Here is a 17,850-nt window from a genome sequence, read left to right as displayed (position 1 = left end):
ATACTCATCATTGACAAAGCACCAGATAAGTTAGTATTTTCCTCCAGTATTCAGATATAAGGAACCCAATGTTATTTGGGGAAATTACAAAGATATTTTTAAAAAGTATGTATTGTGTGGGCACTGAATAAAAAAATGCCAAAGATTGATGTGGATACTGTATATGTGCAAATTTGCAAAACAGAATGCATTCTAGTCCCAACACTACAATAAAGAAAAGCATAATTGTGCCCAACATACATACAGAGAGCAATGTAGTGACACAGACTGCATACTTGTGAGAAATATATAATGAAGAGAGCATCCTAGTGATCACCATAGAATACAGAGAGCATTCTAATTGTACTACACAGAAAGCATCGTAATAACCTGCCTTCGATAGAGAGAGCAGCTTGGGGACTATCATACAGTTAAGAGAGAAAATAAATATATAAAGTGCTGGTTGCCAGAAATTTTTTAAATAAAACTAATCAAATTATATTTACAGCATACCATATTTCGGCATCTCCTGACCTCCCTTATCTCCTCCCTGGATGACCCCCACTCCATGTGGCCACCTCCCAAGCACCTTCAGTTACATCCTCTATTATTTAGCACACACATTTCAAAATTTATTTCAAAATACTGTCATACCCGAGACTCAAACTCATTACCTCTTACATGGCAGTCAGACACCTTACATATGGAGCTATCTGACCCACAATTTCTGATGGCAGCCCATGATGCTATACCCCTATTGAAAAATGGAGGAGCGCTAATGCTCTTTCTGGCTCAGGATACCAAAAAGTCTAGTTATGGCTCTGATATCACCTAACGGTAAATTCATATATACATTAAAAATATTATATATATATATATATATATATATATATATATATATTATAAATATATTAAAATTAGACTCAAAATATATATATTAAAGGTCAATGTGCAACAATATCAGTATTATTAGTTGTTATTTGGTGGTTATAGTTGCTTTCCCCGTACTGCAATCCTGTTGGTGGGGTATTATATAAAATGTACCACTTTAGTTGACTTTTCAATTAATGCACATTCTTGGTTGACTTAATGTGAATAACAGTCATGAATAGATGAAGCCAGCATATAATTACCTGTACTTAAGTGCCCTTATAAGGATGATTAAATTATGCAGAAACTTGTCCTCCAGCTGCTGGTAATTCCCTTTAGTGCAGCTATAGAAGAGGTATTAGAGTTTAATCTGCACCAAAACATCCGAAAGGGACAACGGGAACACAGCTGGTGCTGTGATACTATGCTCTCCTTTATGCATTTCCCCACCTCCACACCTATATAGCCATTTCCTCAGACGGTACCTGCTACAGAAGCTGTCAAATAGGTTAATTAGGATCAACACTGCAGTACAAAATTATCAGTAAATTCATATTTGTTTTAGGCATGCTGTATGTAATTGACGGGATTTATAATATCACACCTACTATATGTCACAAAGAAAATTATACAACTGAAACAACAACAAAATGATAATAAAATATGTAATAGAAGTAATGAAAACTATTTAGCCTTTAGCTAATTACCTTAGTAATTACAGGTCAGTGCTGGCAGTTCTGACTCCAGAATATATTTTTCAGTAACTTTACATATTCCAATCTATCCACAGCTCAGTTTATTAGGTCACAAGAGTTTCCCTTAGTCATTGTGCACCATGATGCCTATTAAATAACCCTCTTTTATAGAAGAAAGGTTGTCAGGTGCAAACTTTAAACATTTCATCTTTGTCCCTTCTCAATGTATGATTACTTTATTAGGAGAGGCTGCAGCACCTCTCACCTCAAAGATGCAAGCACAATTGTCCATGCAACTGCTTGCCAACTCTGCACTCTTCTCGGAAGGTCCTGAGGGCAAGAACATTAGTTGAATTAGGAGACATATTGTACACATAGACATGCTAATTATCGTTTAATACATGAGATTGAATAGGCAGCGGTGTAAGTACCATTGTGCAATGTAAAGCCTGAAATCAAGAACAATATACAATATTTTTGTACTTTTATTGTGACCTTGAAAAAGCACATGAAAAGAAATATATTCATTGTTTTAGAAGAAATAAATTAAAATTAAAAATGACCTGGTACATAAGTGGTAACACACTTTCATGATGGGGCTGTAGCTGTGTTCAATGACATTTATAATCATGTTGAAAGGTAAGTAGCATATACACAGTAGCAATGCTAATACCCAAATTAATAGTGCCTGTTGCTCTAGGCTTTCCTTGCAGTTTAATTCCTTGCATCCAATTAGGATTGCCATGGACCACAATTACCTTAAAAACATTATTGGGATTTGATCTCATTGTTGAGTACCAATTACAAAAGGGATATCAAATGCATCGCATTGCTGAAGATGACAATCTGATTGATAAAATATTGATTGCTTATTATTTATATTAATTTAGTAATACATTTAACTATAGTTTTGGGAGAAAAATAAGCGTAGTTCAAATCTATACCTTTAGAGGTCAAAGGTTGACATGGACTTGAATAATTCTATTTTTATAGAAACTGAACATACATCATGTGTCTTTTGTAAAAATGGTCAATAAGAAAAATCAAACAAAATACTGTAGTTTGAAATTTTACGCTGACACCACATTCCTTGTCTTATAGTTAATACCCTTGCTGTCCTTTATTTTAAGATGACCATTTATAATTAAAGTAAGGAAAGTGAACCACAATAGTCTTCATTGTGTACTTCGGAAGGCTTGAATACTGTGTGCCCTATCAACATACACTGTGTACCACTGTAAAGACTCTCATCACTAAAGGAGAAACATGGACATTGGCAAAATCTGACTATCCCTCCGAGGGTGGTGCAGAAACTTCTTGCAAGAACTGGTCACTCCCTGCATGTGACAACAATCTCCCCTATTCTGCACATATCCTGGATAAGGAGTATGGTGGCAAGTCGGATGCTATTTCTCATAAAAAAAAGAATATCAAAGCAAATATAACCTCAAACAGTGTGGGGAAATGTATCATGGCAGGATGAGACCAAAATCTAAAACATTTGTTTGGCGAAAAGAGGACACAGCTCATCACCTAAACAACGCCATACCTACTGTGAAACATTGTGGTGGCAACATCATGCTTTGGGGCTGCTTCTGTCAGTTTGGACAAGGGCTCAGGATAGAGGGCAATTTCAGTTTAGATGTTGAGACTTTTTATATTTATTTTATTTTCAGACAGTAGCACCAGACTGCACTTTTTTAAATATACTGTACGTGTAGTAGTATTTAGTTTTTATATAGTAGTAAATAGTATTTATTGAAACATTTTCTAAAGTTAAGAAATTATAAATATGTAGTTGTGTATACATTTGCACAGAAAGGCCAGGGTAGATTTGTGTGGTCTCTCCATATAGTACCTTTTCATTGGAAAAATGTTTATAAACAAATTTATTTACAACCCAAACATTCATAAGTGTACCTTACTTGTGTTAGAAGCAGTGCACTCCTGCACTGCCTCCTATCCAGTACCTGCAAGATAAATTGACTCGGTGTTCACTAGGACCTGTCAGAGTTTGGCCAGACAGGTCCAACTTATAACATGCGCTAATGTGCATGAGCAGCGCCTCCTCGCATCTTTCCTCCATGGCTTTCCATGAGAACAATAGACCCAGGAGACTCACTAGCTGCAGAGCCATACAGAGCCCATACTGGATACTGCAAGTGCACTGTATCACACTGTATCACCACCACTATAGTGGGGGTGGGGGGCAATAGTCCTAACATCTGGATGTGCATTTACTGCTAACACTGCCCAACAACACCTTTAACTGTGCATATATATATATATATATATATACTGTTACACCTATGACATCCCTGTTTCTTCTGCTACTTGTTGTTCAACCTGATTCAATAAATCTAAGAGCTGCTTAAGTTGTACCACATGTGTACTAACCATCACCAGCACCAATAACTGCATTACATATTGAACACCACATGTACCTTGACCAAGTAAGTATATCCTGGCTTAGCATTCTGTCTGGAGGACTACTGTACCCAGCACGTCTGCTCACACTTCACACTCCACCAACAGGTCATTGGCTCAGTGCCAGGTCTCCAGCATTGTGTTAATTCTATACTCTTCCAATAAGTTATAGAGTTAGACTGTTGTCACAACCTACTCTGCTAATAACTTACTGGTCCAGCACATTTCAAGGTGCACATCTACTTCTCTGCCTTTGGAAGTACTCCATGAACTTTAATTTGCTTTCAGCTTTGCTGGATTAATACAATGTCCCTTGTGGAGTGAAACATCACATCAAAGTCCAACCTAATAATGCTTTAAAACCATGGGGGAGATGTATCAATCCTTCCAAAGAGTGGAGAAGTGGACAAGTGGAGAAGTTGCCTTTAGCAACCAATAAGGTTCTACCTATCATTTTATAGCATGTACTTGATAAATGCTAGCTAAAAGTTGATCGGTTGCTATGGCAACTTTTCAACTCGTCCACTTCCTCCACTTATGGCTCAAATGAATCTTGAAATCTGGGATTTATTTATTACATAGGTCACTTGTATGTGTTTGAAGCTTTTTGTTATGTATATTAGACTGTGTCCTCCTGCAAAGCAGGTAATGCTCAGATAGATGCATCCCCTCCACTACTTTATCTTCTAAATAATCTCATCCCACCAAACGCAATCTCGTTTTTAAACAATACATTATGTCTGGAATGAACTAAGGTGCAAAGCACCAACACACAGCAGCAACCCAATGGTCACAATGGTTACACCTTAATAACCCAATCTGAAACTTAAACAAGGATAATAATGGAGTGACCACATAGGTGTGCTGACATACACAATATGAAGTAGTATTATAACCACACAAAAAATAAATAGAGAACTACTTCCCTTAATAATTCAATGTGTGGTCTGTTGTTCTGACTTCCAATAGATGCTCTTAATAAGCATGATAATTTTCAGAACATATAAAAAGAGAGACATATGGAAAACATAGTATAGTATAGCTTACACAAATTTATTGTTTTCACATATATTGAATGGGGCATAAAACAATTATAAAATGTACATGAACAAAATAGCAGATCTCCAATCTGCTTTATTATTATCTTTGTTCAATCTCATTTTTGTACATTGGTTTGCTAAATATGTGCACGCTTGTTTCTAAGTGCAAGGATAACCAACTGCTCCCATTCACTCACACATATGTCACCATATTGGTCCATAAATCCATGTATTTTCGGAAAACACTGGTGCAATTGCACAGAAGTAGACATGTGACATTACAAAAGAACGTTTGTGCTACTTTTTTTGCTTTTTTCATTTGTAATTGAATCTTATTTTCTCCTACTGAACTATCTTTATCCAAAGGTAATAAGACATGTTTTTCACATTTATGTTATACAAATAAAGAAACAGGCAATCATCTGGCAATGCTTCATTCAGAGGCAGAAGTTTAAATAAGTGACTGGTTGCCAAATCAGCAGCTGTGGAGAGTGTGGGTGAAGCACAAGCATGCACCACAGGAATGCAGCACCACAGGAATACAGCACGACAGGAATACAGCACCACAGGAATGGAACTGATCACATGCTCTGTTCAAATCACCACACCCACTGGGCATGATTCTGAGTCACAAGCAGTTCCGAATGTGTCCGCATTCTCAATGCGAATGAATTGCAAATTGAATGCTAATATGACTTTCTGTATATCTTAATGTACTGTATATGCATCATAGCGCCCAACTTTTTCTGTTTGCCGTCATCACTAGTAGCAGCACTTACACCCACCCCATGCTAGGCGCAACTGAAATAGGAGACCCCCCTGTAAATACATGATTCGAAATAGGCGTAACTCTGGCTACATGCCTATGACACTCTCACACCACTCCCACAAGACAGTTCTCTTCCATGCATATGCTCAGTCGTCAACCAGAAGTGCCAATTTCACAGATGGAGAGAAATGTCTGAGATCCATCTGTCTCTGAATCGCCAGGAGATGCACAAAGTTGTGCATGTTTGCTACAGGGCATGCACAGACTGCCAGGATTGGATAGATGCATCCACATGTGACTCACAATCTGGCCCAGTATGTGTAGCTACTGTATCTTAAGCTGTGTTAATATAATGGTTTATGGTCCCTATCCTCAATTTTATTTAGATGGAAGCTGACAAATAAAAAGTGGACTTTTATTATTTTATTTATTAGAATTTTACTCCTGTTGTACGGCTTGAGATAGGTTTGCGATTATTATAAAATCAATTATATAAAATAGATATTCTGGAGGCTAAAACGTTTATCAACATAATATAAAAATGCCTATATAATAGTAATTCTTAAATAGAATAATTTATATATGAATGGAGAAATATTTGGTCAGTATGGAAAATAGTTTGTTACTATAGGAGTAAGAAGACTTTGAAATGTACAGTTGAAAGAGATTTTTATTAATGTACAGTATGTACTGATATTTTTGATGATTTTATTTTATTACAATATCTAAATACCAGTTTCTTTACATATTTTCTTTTACAACTTGTTACAGCACATAAGTAGTCGAAGGCACAAAGACAGAGCAGCTGGGAAGCCACCCAAACCTAAATATAGTCCATACAATAAAGTCCAAAGGGCTACCACTCCTCTTGGGGTAAGTACAAACTGCTACTGTATAGTGTACACAAATACTGTAAGTCATCAATTGAAAATCTATAGCATTGTCCAAATACTAGATAATATGTTGTAGTTTGAAAATGCTTGGGATTAGCAAATGCAATATACTATACCAATGTGAGAATCATTGCATGCCAATTTTAGAAATATTCCATGTGTCATGAAATAAATTTGCCATATCTGTATTTTGACTATAATCATTTTCATTGTATTATTTTATAATAACAAACAACTCACAGATATCACAGATTCCAACTAGCTATAGTAAGAACGTTACTACAGAGGGATTTTGAAACTCACAGAGAATTCTCTGTTAGTTATCTCTGAAACACAGCAGCTTTCTCAATGTCAGCTGATTGTCCAATTTCAGGCTACGACTGGATTTAAAAGTTACCACATGAATTACAGGCAGCAGGGATTATGTTTGCTCATATAAAATATAAGGAAACACTTGCACTTACATTTTCAGCACTGCACAAATAATGTAACTGACTCCTAGGCAGAGGGTATATATAATGTTTGCTATATACACTTAGGCACGTATAGGATCACTATAGGTACCCCCCGTTATTGCCTGCTGAAGGGAAGTCAGGTTTTTAAATAGCCGCAGCAGGTGCATAAATGCGGCTTTGAGAAGGTGATGAAGAATAGCATTTAGCAATTTAAAAAAAAATAAATACTGTAACTATGCCCATCAAATTTGGGGTACATGAAAATGGGTGCAACCATCTTTTTAAGTGCCTAAAATGATTTTTTAAAATTCTTCAAAAATGCACCTGCCGCTACTCCCCGCAATGAAGAAAACACCTGCCCCAAAATGTTAAATATTTTTTGGGGGTGTCCCGATTGTTTTTTAAAACTGTTTTTAACTTACATTGTTTTTAGGGGGCATTCCCAGGGGTGCAGGCTATTTTTTTAAGCCTGCACCCCTGAACCCCAATTCTGCACTTTTTTTCGCACCGGCGAAAAGTCTTTGTAATCGAATACAGGGATAATTACAATAGGTGAAAATGATGTCATCGGCGATAAATTATCGCCGATAACGGGTTTTCGCCTGTAATTGAATATGGGCCTATGTGGTTTTCAGGTACACCTGTACATCTTTTCATTCAAATGTACAATCACCAAATCATTATTAATTAATTAATATACTCTTTATAGTATATTTGCATTTCACAAATGAGCCTGTGTACTTGAATTTGCTGGTGCTCTTTGCACATTCCAGCCTGACCAGCTACTGTGCATAGAGGGAATACCTGCCAACACTACTAATCAATTTAAATTTTTTTCTGGTGGAATCAAAATAACAATATCCTTACCATTTATTTACCACTTCTAGAGGCTAAAATTACATATGACATTTTGTCATTTTATTATGAGAAACAGATTTTCGTTTCCTTTACATCAAGATCTCTTGCAAAAGCATGTGTATAGCCAACTTCTAAAATATTTGGTGCATCCTTATAATATACAGTTAAAAAAACTTCATGACTACATAGAGAACACAACATTAATCATTTCTAAAGTACATCTCGGAGTAGCACCTTGAACAAAACAATGATTACACACCTTCCTACAAGTTGGATTCTTTTTTTGACTGCCCAACTCACAACTTTTTTCCAGTTACAAATAAAATTCAGTCTTCTATAAGTATGTACCACTACATCAGTTACATATATTTCCATCTAATTTCAAGCAGAGCCTTGGTAAACTACACTTGAGCTTCTATAATTGTTTTTAGACTTGTTTTTTTCTTCAAATTAGCAAATCCTTCACTAGAAATTATTATCTTAAAAGAACATCTTTTCAATGTTCTCAATCATTCCATGAAAGTAACTACAGCTATTAAAACATGCTGCATACAAGAATGGATTTTTGTCCTCCAGGGTTTTCACTGTAAAATTGAGATAAGCTCTCAGTAAAAGCATTTTCTCTTATCTAAATATAGCATGTCTGCTGCAAAAAAAAATATTTTTAAAATTTATTGTAACATTAAATGTTATATTATTTTGTAATCTATTTCCTATAGCCAATCCAACAATCCATACAAATTTAATATATTAAAAACAGTACTTAACACAGTTATAGCTTTGTGTCCAGGGAATACCCATTCCAACGTTCCTTCTAATTGCACTTTTATACATCGTATTGCTCACAATCTTCAACTTCTAAATTGTTCATTAATCTTGCAAACCAGATGAAAATGATCAGACCTTTGTTTTTCCTCTGTGCTTTGAGTAAAGAGCTAGCTTTATCAATGAAACTGTAGTATCATTTTGTGGCATCTAAGGAAGTACAATGTCAGCGTGTTTAACTAGTTCACATCATTCATCAAAATTTCTGTTTAACTTTATAATGTTTTTAATTTATAGTGCCAAAAGATTATATATGTCACAATTAAATATACATACTACACTACAGATGTACCCATGCAATACATCTATTATTATTATCACTATAATTATATATAATTTATTATTAACTAATAGTTTTTGACCAGGGACGGATTTTACCTAGGGGCTGCAGGGCTTCTCCCCCCAGGATAATCCACCACCCCCAGTGAGAGTTCACTGGTAATGGCAGTAGCTTCCTATAGAAGCACTATCTGCTAATCACAGCCAGACAGGAAGCCCCAGGGGGAGGTGTTTTCTGCCCCTGGGACTGCAAGTCCAGATCACGATTATCAGAGAGAGCGCTGCCATGGGAAGCCACTCCTCTGCCTTGCTGTGAGCCCTATCTGGCTAAGCTGCAGCTGATGCAGTCCCTAGAAGCTGTGCTTCTGCACATGTGCTGGTCATGGGCCCTGCCAGATGCATTGCGCATTATATATGCACCTGACAGGAGCCGAGCGAGCCGCTGATGGGTCTGCTACACAGACAGCCCCCTCCCAGCCCACCCCTCGGAAAGAAAAAGGTAGGAGCTGCCTCTGTTTTAGACCCATATTTCAATAGGCCCTGGTGTGTCCCCGCCACCATCCTGCAATACCTAACCTGTTGCATGTTTTCTTCTCCTGGTCTGTCCTGTCTTCTCCACTGCCAGTAGGAGCTGTTAGAGTGTGACAGAGTAGATAGATAGATATTATTATTATAAAATATATTTTGTTTTATTCTATAATAATTACATTCATTTTATTACAATATAACTATTATTATTCAGTTAGGCTGACATATACTAGAGAATAATGGAGTCTATATGAAGGAGTTTTAATGTGAACATGAATTTTGCTTTGAATAATAAAACATAAACTTCATATTAATATAAAAGGTAATTACTAGTACATATGTTTTTAATAATATTATCTTATTTTATAGTTTTATTTAGTAAAGTTAATTATAGAAAAACTTCTAAATTCATATCCTTTTTGTTTTCACAGATAAAAGTAGCCTTTTCCAAACAACGTCTAAAGCCATTATCTGCAAGGATATTACCAAACCCACTGGCAGCGGCTGCAGCTGCTGCCACATTTGCTGTGCATTCACCCTTCAATCTCCGAACGCCAGCAACTACACTATTTCGTACTTCAGCACTTCCTCCAGCACTTCTGCGTCCAGCTCCTGGGCCAATACGGACCACCCACACACCTGTTTTGTTTGCTCCTTATTGAACTTCAAGCAGGGATAATTGTACTGCAATAATTTTTTTTTTCCCAAAACAAAATAAAAAACAAAAAACTATGCAGTGTTTATTTATAGTTTGAAATAAAAGTAAGCCACACATTTTTAAGAGTTGAAAATGCTGGAGTTAAGCAAGAAAGGCTGTATTTTCTTAATGGAAGCATTCCTTAATGTAAAATTCTGTTGTATAAGTTGTATAAATAATTGCTGTGACCTATAGACAACACACCCGATTCATGTCTTTCTTGTTTTACTAGATAACTCTAGGGGGTATATTTACTAAAGTGAGCGTTTTAGAAATGGAGATGTTGCCCATAGCAACCAATCAGATTCTATATAACATTTAACTAGCACCTTCTAGAAGTTAATAGCTAGAACCTGATTGGTTGCTATGGGCAACATCTCCATTTCTAAAAACTCTCACTTTAGTAAATATACCCCTAGGAATGGGACCCTTTCTTTGTAAACTCATTATTCAGAATGATCTGGCAACTAGAGAGATGAAAAAGAGTAAACAATTGCTGCCATATCACAAGACAAACATGATCACCATGTAACTGTGAGGAGCAATGGAAAATAGCTTTGCAAGGAGGAGAAAGGCAGTGCAAGGGCAGTGTGATGAAAGACATGATACATATTTTAATTTAATTAGTGTATTTGAAGCATTCCATTTAACAGATCATTTACCTGAAGTTCCAAAGTGCATACTGGCGTTCATTTAGAGGTGGACAGATTTGCGATATTAACAGATGAAGGAAAAGTCATGTATAAGAAAATGGTTATATACATGCATACTGTAAGTTTAGTCACATGCTTCATTCCCATGATACAGTAGAGATAGCTTACAGAAAATATAGTGGTGTTTAGTCAGTTATTAATAAATGAGTAAGTCACATTTTCAATGTTAAATGTAATTAAGTACAAAGACAAATTAAATGCCAAACTTCTGTTGTTTTCCTCCGTTAAAGACCATGGGGGAGATGTATTATAGTGGCACACATAGTGCTGATGCGCTGTGTCTCACCTCCCGCCGACTCCACTGGGTATGCACAAAATCTTGCAAGCATCGCAAGAATTCACGTGCAGCCCGGGGCCCAGCTGCCGCCGCAGCCTGGGGTAGTGCCGTCCCTGCTGTGGTGTTAGGGCAATGACAGCTGCAGCTGTCGAAATGGTCAGTGCCACTGACCGTTCATACATTAGCTGGGACATCGGTGCAATGTCTGGTAGATAGCAGCACCGATAATGACAGGGACACATTAATACATGGGGGAAAAGCGGTATAAGTGCACTTAATGTGCACTGATACCACTAAACACCATAACGCCTGTTCATACATATCCCCCATGAATCTTCTTTCCTACAATGATCCACATGAAAATATAAATTAAGCAATGCACATAGATGGGTGCGATGTGATATTATGTACCACTGATGGTATGTACTGTCGGTTGGTGGGGTGTATACGCAATCAGCCAGTGAGAAGTGACTAGGTAGTTTTGCTAATCTTCATCATTACACATCATTACACTAGCCCAGAGGTTCCCAAACTCAGGTTTTAAGGATATCCACAGTTGAGCACAGATGGTTAAATCAAAAGACTGAGGTACAAATTAAGTCACCTGTTCCCAAGCATGTTTATTCTTAAAACCTGGAGTGTTAGGGTGTCGTGATGACCGAGTTTGGGAACCTCTGCACTAACCCATTAGCACCTGCAAGACAGACGCCTCCAAATGCATCCTGCAGATGCATTATACTGTGTCGCAGTAACATTTATACGACTTCACTGTATTTAGTCTACGTTTACCCTTCCCTCTCCAGGTAACACCAACTACTGTATATGCACAAAAATCTGTGTACATATTTTTGCCTGCAAAATATTTTTATTTCACTGCAGAAAAAAGTATGCATTCCCACCTCTAAATAAGCCCCATAGTGATTCATTCTGTAGTTTAATCTCATGGTTGCCATATATAAGTCTATTACATTAAGTTGGGGAAACCTCTGTATAAGTAGGAACACTGTGAATCCCTTACCCATCTCCATGCCAAGTGCACATTACTGGGTACCTGAACTCATTAGACACTGTGGATGTCTTGTAAAGCAGTAGTGTTATGTTGCTGTCATATTCCATTTAGAACAAAGTTACAGAAGCCGCAAGGAATATACTGCTTGTAATTACTAGCAGATCACAGAATTAGAAGACTATTAATGTGGAAATCATTGTGAGAAAAACAAAATGTTTTCTGTTGAATACCTACATTTAAAATAAAATAAAACCTTAAAAAGAGAAGAATTTATGTACATTCTCAACTAAAATATGTTTACTGCTGTATTCTGGATTGCTTTTTTTGTGGATTAAATACAGTATGTAATGTATTATATGTGCCACATACAGTATGTATAGGTATAGGTTACAGTCCTAAACCCTTTTATGTATGTGATATTGTTCTCTGTATCAATGCACAGACTTATTCCTACTGCTCAGTTTTTCATGCTAAAGGCTTCTAATGCTGTTGGATTTATAGCTAACACGTTATTACATTAGCCCTCTAAATCGGAAGTTAAACTGGACATTGTTAGAATATTTTCTAACAGGAAATTGATGCAATGTAATTGTCATTAGGGTTTGTTTAAATGAAAACACATTCCATGTTTAAAGATAATACTGATCTTTCAATATAAATATATACTTTTTTTTATTTATTTTTTATTTATTTCCATGGTTTTTCCAAAACGTATATATCACTCTTAAAAGGAAAATACTCTTAAAAGGAAAATACACGATTTGTTTCATATGAAGAAAGTACAGATGAGAAATAATTTATTGTGTTAGTTAGAATTAGAAATATGCATACCATAAAGTGTAATAAATTATTAAATGTGTATTCACAGAATACAAAGTGGACTCAGTAAGCTTAATTGAGTTAGAAATGGTATTAACATCATTCCTTGCATTATATTTCTTCCATTTACTAGCCATATTCTAGTGTATGGGAGCTGGTCCTGGTATGACGGTGACAACTAGTCACATGATATGATTTAGTGAGAGGAAATGGTTTAGAATGCCCTACTCAGCAGGAATGCCCTTCTAACTTTGCCATCAAATAATCCTAATTGATTGCCACTCAGAGATTTCACCTGTGTTGCAGTAGAAACCAATCATCCCTCTAACTAGTCTTTCGTATTAGCAGATCAATCTTTGCAAAGGAAAAACTGGGATACAGGAGAACATCCTGAAAAATGACTGCTTCAGCAAATGTTAAGAAGTTACAAAATTCACTGTTTAAGAAAAACACCCCCCCCCCCATCTAATGGGGATTACAGCTTCAAACTATTCATGATTCATATAACATAATTCTCAACTCCAAAGACTGCAATCATACGTGTGTAATTGTCCTAGCTCTTTATAGTGTAAAGAACAAACATGATCTGTATTTAGGTTTCCATATGCTGTCGAAACAAAATTGTTGTTTGAAGGAATTATGTAGTTTTTGTAAATTGCCGTTGTTTTCCTATGTATTTAACTTAGCAATCAAAGATTGGTCCAGTGTACAACTACTTATGTAAGTGTACAGAAACTTTTGTGTTAGTTCAACAAATGTTTGTTCAGTTTTTCTTAGATTAATATAGGCAAACAAGAACAACACCTACTGATAAAGTGGTAATAGATAGTAAAAAAAGAACAAATACAACAATGGCCAATGATTAAGAGCAAAACATAAAGTACAAATTTCAGCAGGTGCAAATAAGAGTATAAATTAATATACAGAAAATCAGGTATTATGCATTATGTATGCCAAATACAAAACTACAGAATGAAGGTGACAAAACATGAGTATGGTAAAAAAGATACTGTAAATGTAGTAGATAGTTCATTAGCAGATGGGTAGGGTAGCAGATGGTAGCCAATCAATTGGGCTCCCCTCTACCTGCCCTATTAAAGAGAAATGTGTGCTATTCCAATGGTGCCCTATTGTACCATGTCATATTTAAGGGGACAATTTCATCAAATGTAGACAAACCTTTCATGTGTCATTGTATCATTAACGAATGACACCCATTCACCGACATTAGAGGCAGCAGGAGATATCCATCTCTGAATGATCAAAACTTTCATTAACATGAGTTGAGTGGAAATAGACCAGAGTACAGAGTAATATCAACAGCAACCAGAGAGCATCATAAACCAAAGAGATAGGTAAAAAGCTTATCAAGAGGAACAAAGACACCCGTCCTAGCAATGTATCCTCACACTCTGTCCCAGATAATTTGAAATGCAGGGCAATCCCATAGAAAATGCCAAAAGGTACATATGACATATTTGACCTGTGTGGCATAACTAGTAGAAACCCCCAGTTTTCTTTAAGAAGAGCAACCAGATCTCTCTCCCATCGGAGCTGCAACTGTGACAGGGCCCCCTCGCACAGGCTACCCAGGATGCAATAATAGCACAGGGAAATGAATTAGGATGAGCCCAGGGAGGTAAAATGACCTTATAGGTATCTCCAACAGTGTCAGAGCTGATAGGGCCACCTACAGTTTTGGAGCACCCCCCCGGAAAGTGCGAATGAAGTGCATGTCTCATTTACAAATATCTATAAAACATAGTGCTTGGTGTCATCAAGTCCACCCGCAACTGCCGTAATGAGCGGAGAATGACAGAATAGTAAATCTGGCATCAATTGTTAAAAAGCAGAGTTACTACAAGGGGGTACAAAGGTCAAAGCCCCAGTCATCCTGCTTTCAAGAGAATAGATCTGACAGATGAAATACTAATGATGAAGAAGATCTGGGGATCTTACTGCACCAAAGAACCTGCAACAGATTATAGGACCTATCCATCCTTAACACTAAGTCTCAATGTAAGTAAGTAAACCGTTTGTAGTAACCTTGGTAAGAAGTTGATTAATAATTGACATACTGTAGGTGCCCAAGGCAGTAGACCTAGCAGAGAAGGAGATACACTATACAGCAGCAATAACATACTCTATATATTTACTAAAAGTTTGCTGCAGAAAATCACTGTGTCTACTTAAACTGACATACATTAATGCATAGAACGGTAGTTTTTATTTTTATCATCTGTAACTTAACAAGATCCAGAACTTGGAGAATACTTTTAGGTTAGGCTTGTAAATAACTGAATATACTAATCAAACTTAAGCCCATGGAGATGATATGTTACATAAGAACACAAAGAAAATATTAAATACTGATGCTTTTTAAAAAAATATATACTGTTCACTATACTGTGAAAAACTCTCACCAGAGCCTAGCATTTTAGCATACATACTGAATTTTTTTTATATATGTATAATTTTTTTAATGTGTTCACTATGTGTAAATAAACACAAATTCAGTCATCTCAAAGATCTCAAAAAGACAAAAGCATTTTAGATAATGCAACTTCAGGCAATAGTATTTGAGTGAAAGTCAAGGGATCAAAATAGTTTGAAATATGTGACACTTAGCCTGAGATTCAAGTGGCACTTGCCTGCTACATATAGAATGGCGAGCCCTAATAAAGCAATTTTACAAAGGCAATTGTAAGAAGACAGCATAAAAATAAGTGAAGCATTTCTATTGAAATTTCTAGTTTGTTGTTTTTCTCATGTACAGTACTATCTAATAACTTTTACGTATATACAGTGTAGTGCCAGTATATTCATTGGGCATGTTCTTCAATAGAAGATGTCAACCTCTCCATGTCTAGCAAGTTGTTTCCCTTAAAAGTACTAGCCTTTTATTTCTCAATATAATATAATACATCTGAGCTTTATTTTAGACAAAACACTGCCTGCCACCATGTGGAGCAATCCAGTTTAGTTTGCTAGCTCTAGGTCAGGGTTGTCCAGCTGGCAGCCCATGGACCAGAAGCTCTCAAAATAAATTATGTGTCCTCCAATTTTTGTGATATAATTGTATTAATAATGTTTGCTTCCGAAGTTCCGATCACCAAGTTCTAAGAAACAATTTACCCTCTTCATGGAAACACTAAAGGTCGATTTTGACCGATTTAAAATGAATGAAAATCGATCAACATTGATGTTGACCCTGTCCCATGTTCCCTGCCACTCATAATTACAACAGACCCTGCCTTATGTTCCCTTCCCCACATCATTACATAAGCCTGCCCCACATTCTCTGCCACACATGATAGCCTTGCCCCATGTTTTCTGCCACACATAATTAGATCAGACCCTGACCCATGTTCCCTGCCACACATAATTACATCAGACCATGCTCCAGGTTCCCTGCCACACATAATTACATCAGACCCTGCCCCATGTTCCCTGACACACATAATTACATCATACCATGCCCCATGTTCCCTGCCAAACATAATTACAACAGACCATGCCCCATGTTCCCTGCCACACATAACTACATCAGACCCTGCCCCATATTCAAAGGCACACATAATTACATCAGAGCCTGCCCCATGTTCCATGCCACACATAACTACATCAGACCCTGCCCAATGTTCCATGCCACACATAACTACATCAGACCCTGCCCCATGTCCCCTGCCACACATAACTACATCAGACCCTGCCCCATGTTACCTGCCACACATAATTACATCAGAGTCTGCCCCATGTTACCTACCAGATATAATTACATCAGAGCCTGCCCCATAGTCCCTGCCACAGATAATTAGACCCTGTCATATGTTCCCTGCCACACATAATTACATCAGAGCCTGCCCCATGTTCCCTGCCACACATAATTTTATCAGACCCTGCCCCATGTTCCCTGCCACACATTACTACATCAGACCCTGCCCCATGTTCCCTACCACACCTAATTACATCAGACCATCCCATGTTCTCTGCCACACATAACTACATCAGACCGTACAATGTTCCCTGCCACACATTGCTACATCAGACATTCCCATGTTCCCTGCCACACATAACTACATCAGACCTTTCACCATGCTCTCTGTTATACATAATTACATCAGACCCTGCCCATGTTCCCTACCACACCTAATTACATCAGAGCCTGCCCCATGTTACCTGCCATGCATAATTACATCAGACCATCCCATGTTCCCTGCCACACATAACTACATCAGACCTTTTGCCGTGTTCTCTGCCATATATAATTGCATCAGACCCTGACCCATGTTCCCTGTCACACATAATTACATCAGATCGTCCCATGTTCCATGCCACACATAATTACATCAGAGGCTGACACATGTTCCCTGCCACACATAATTACATCAGAGCCTGCCCCATGTTCCCTGCCACACATAATTACATCAGACCCTGCCCCATGTTCCCTGCCACACATAATTACATCAGAGCCTGCCCCATGTTCCCTGCCACACATAATTACATCAGAGCCTGCCCCATGTTCCCTGCCACACATAATTACATCAGAGCCTGCCCCATGTTCCCTGCCACACATAATTACATCAGAGCCTGCCCCATGTTCCCTGCCACACATAATTACATCAGAGCCTGCCCCATGTTCCCTGCTACACATAATTACATCAGAGCCTGCCCCATGTTCCCTGCCACACATAATTACATCAGAGCCTGCCCCATG

The 17,850-nt window shown here is 37.3% G+C and overlaps 1 protein-coding gene across 5 annotated transcripts in view; it reads left to right on the top strand.

Moving 5' to 3' along the window:
• Window positions 1-10,575, top strand: part of ZNF385D (zinc finger protein 385D) — a 339,897-nt gene extending 329,322 nt beyond the window's left edge. For all 5 annotated transcript variants that reach the window (XM_088463446.1, XM_088463439.1, XM_088463432.1 and 2 more), the window contains 2 exons: window positions 6,552-6,653; window positions 10,050-10,575. In XM_088463446.1, coding sequence (XP_088319572.1) covers window positions 6,552-6,653; window positions 10,050-10,280 — 333 coding nt within the window. In that variant the 3' untranslated portion in view covers window positions 10,281-10,575. The remainder of the gene's footprint in view (window positions 1-6,551; window positions 6,654-10,049) is intronic.
• Window positions 10,576-17,850: the final 7,275 nt, after the last annotated feature.

The sequence above is a fragment of the Taudactylus pleione genome, unplaced genomic scaffold (assembly GCF_031769625.1).
Source record: "Taudactylus pleione unplaced genomic scaffold, aTauple2 ptg000053l, whole genome shotgun sequence".
NCBI classification, from domain to species: Eukaryota; Metazoa; Chordata; class Amphibia; order Anura; family Myobatrachidae; genus Taudactylus; species Taudactylus pleione.
This window is presented reverse-complemented; position numbering and strand designations above follow the sequence as displayed.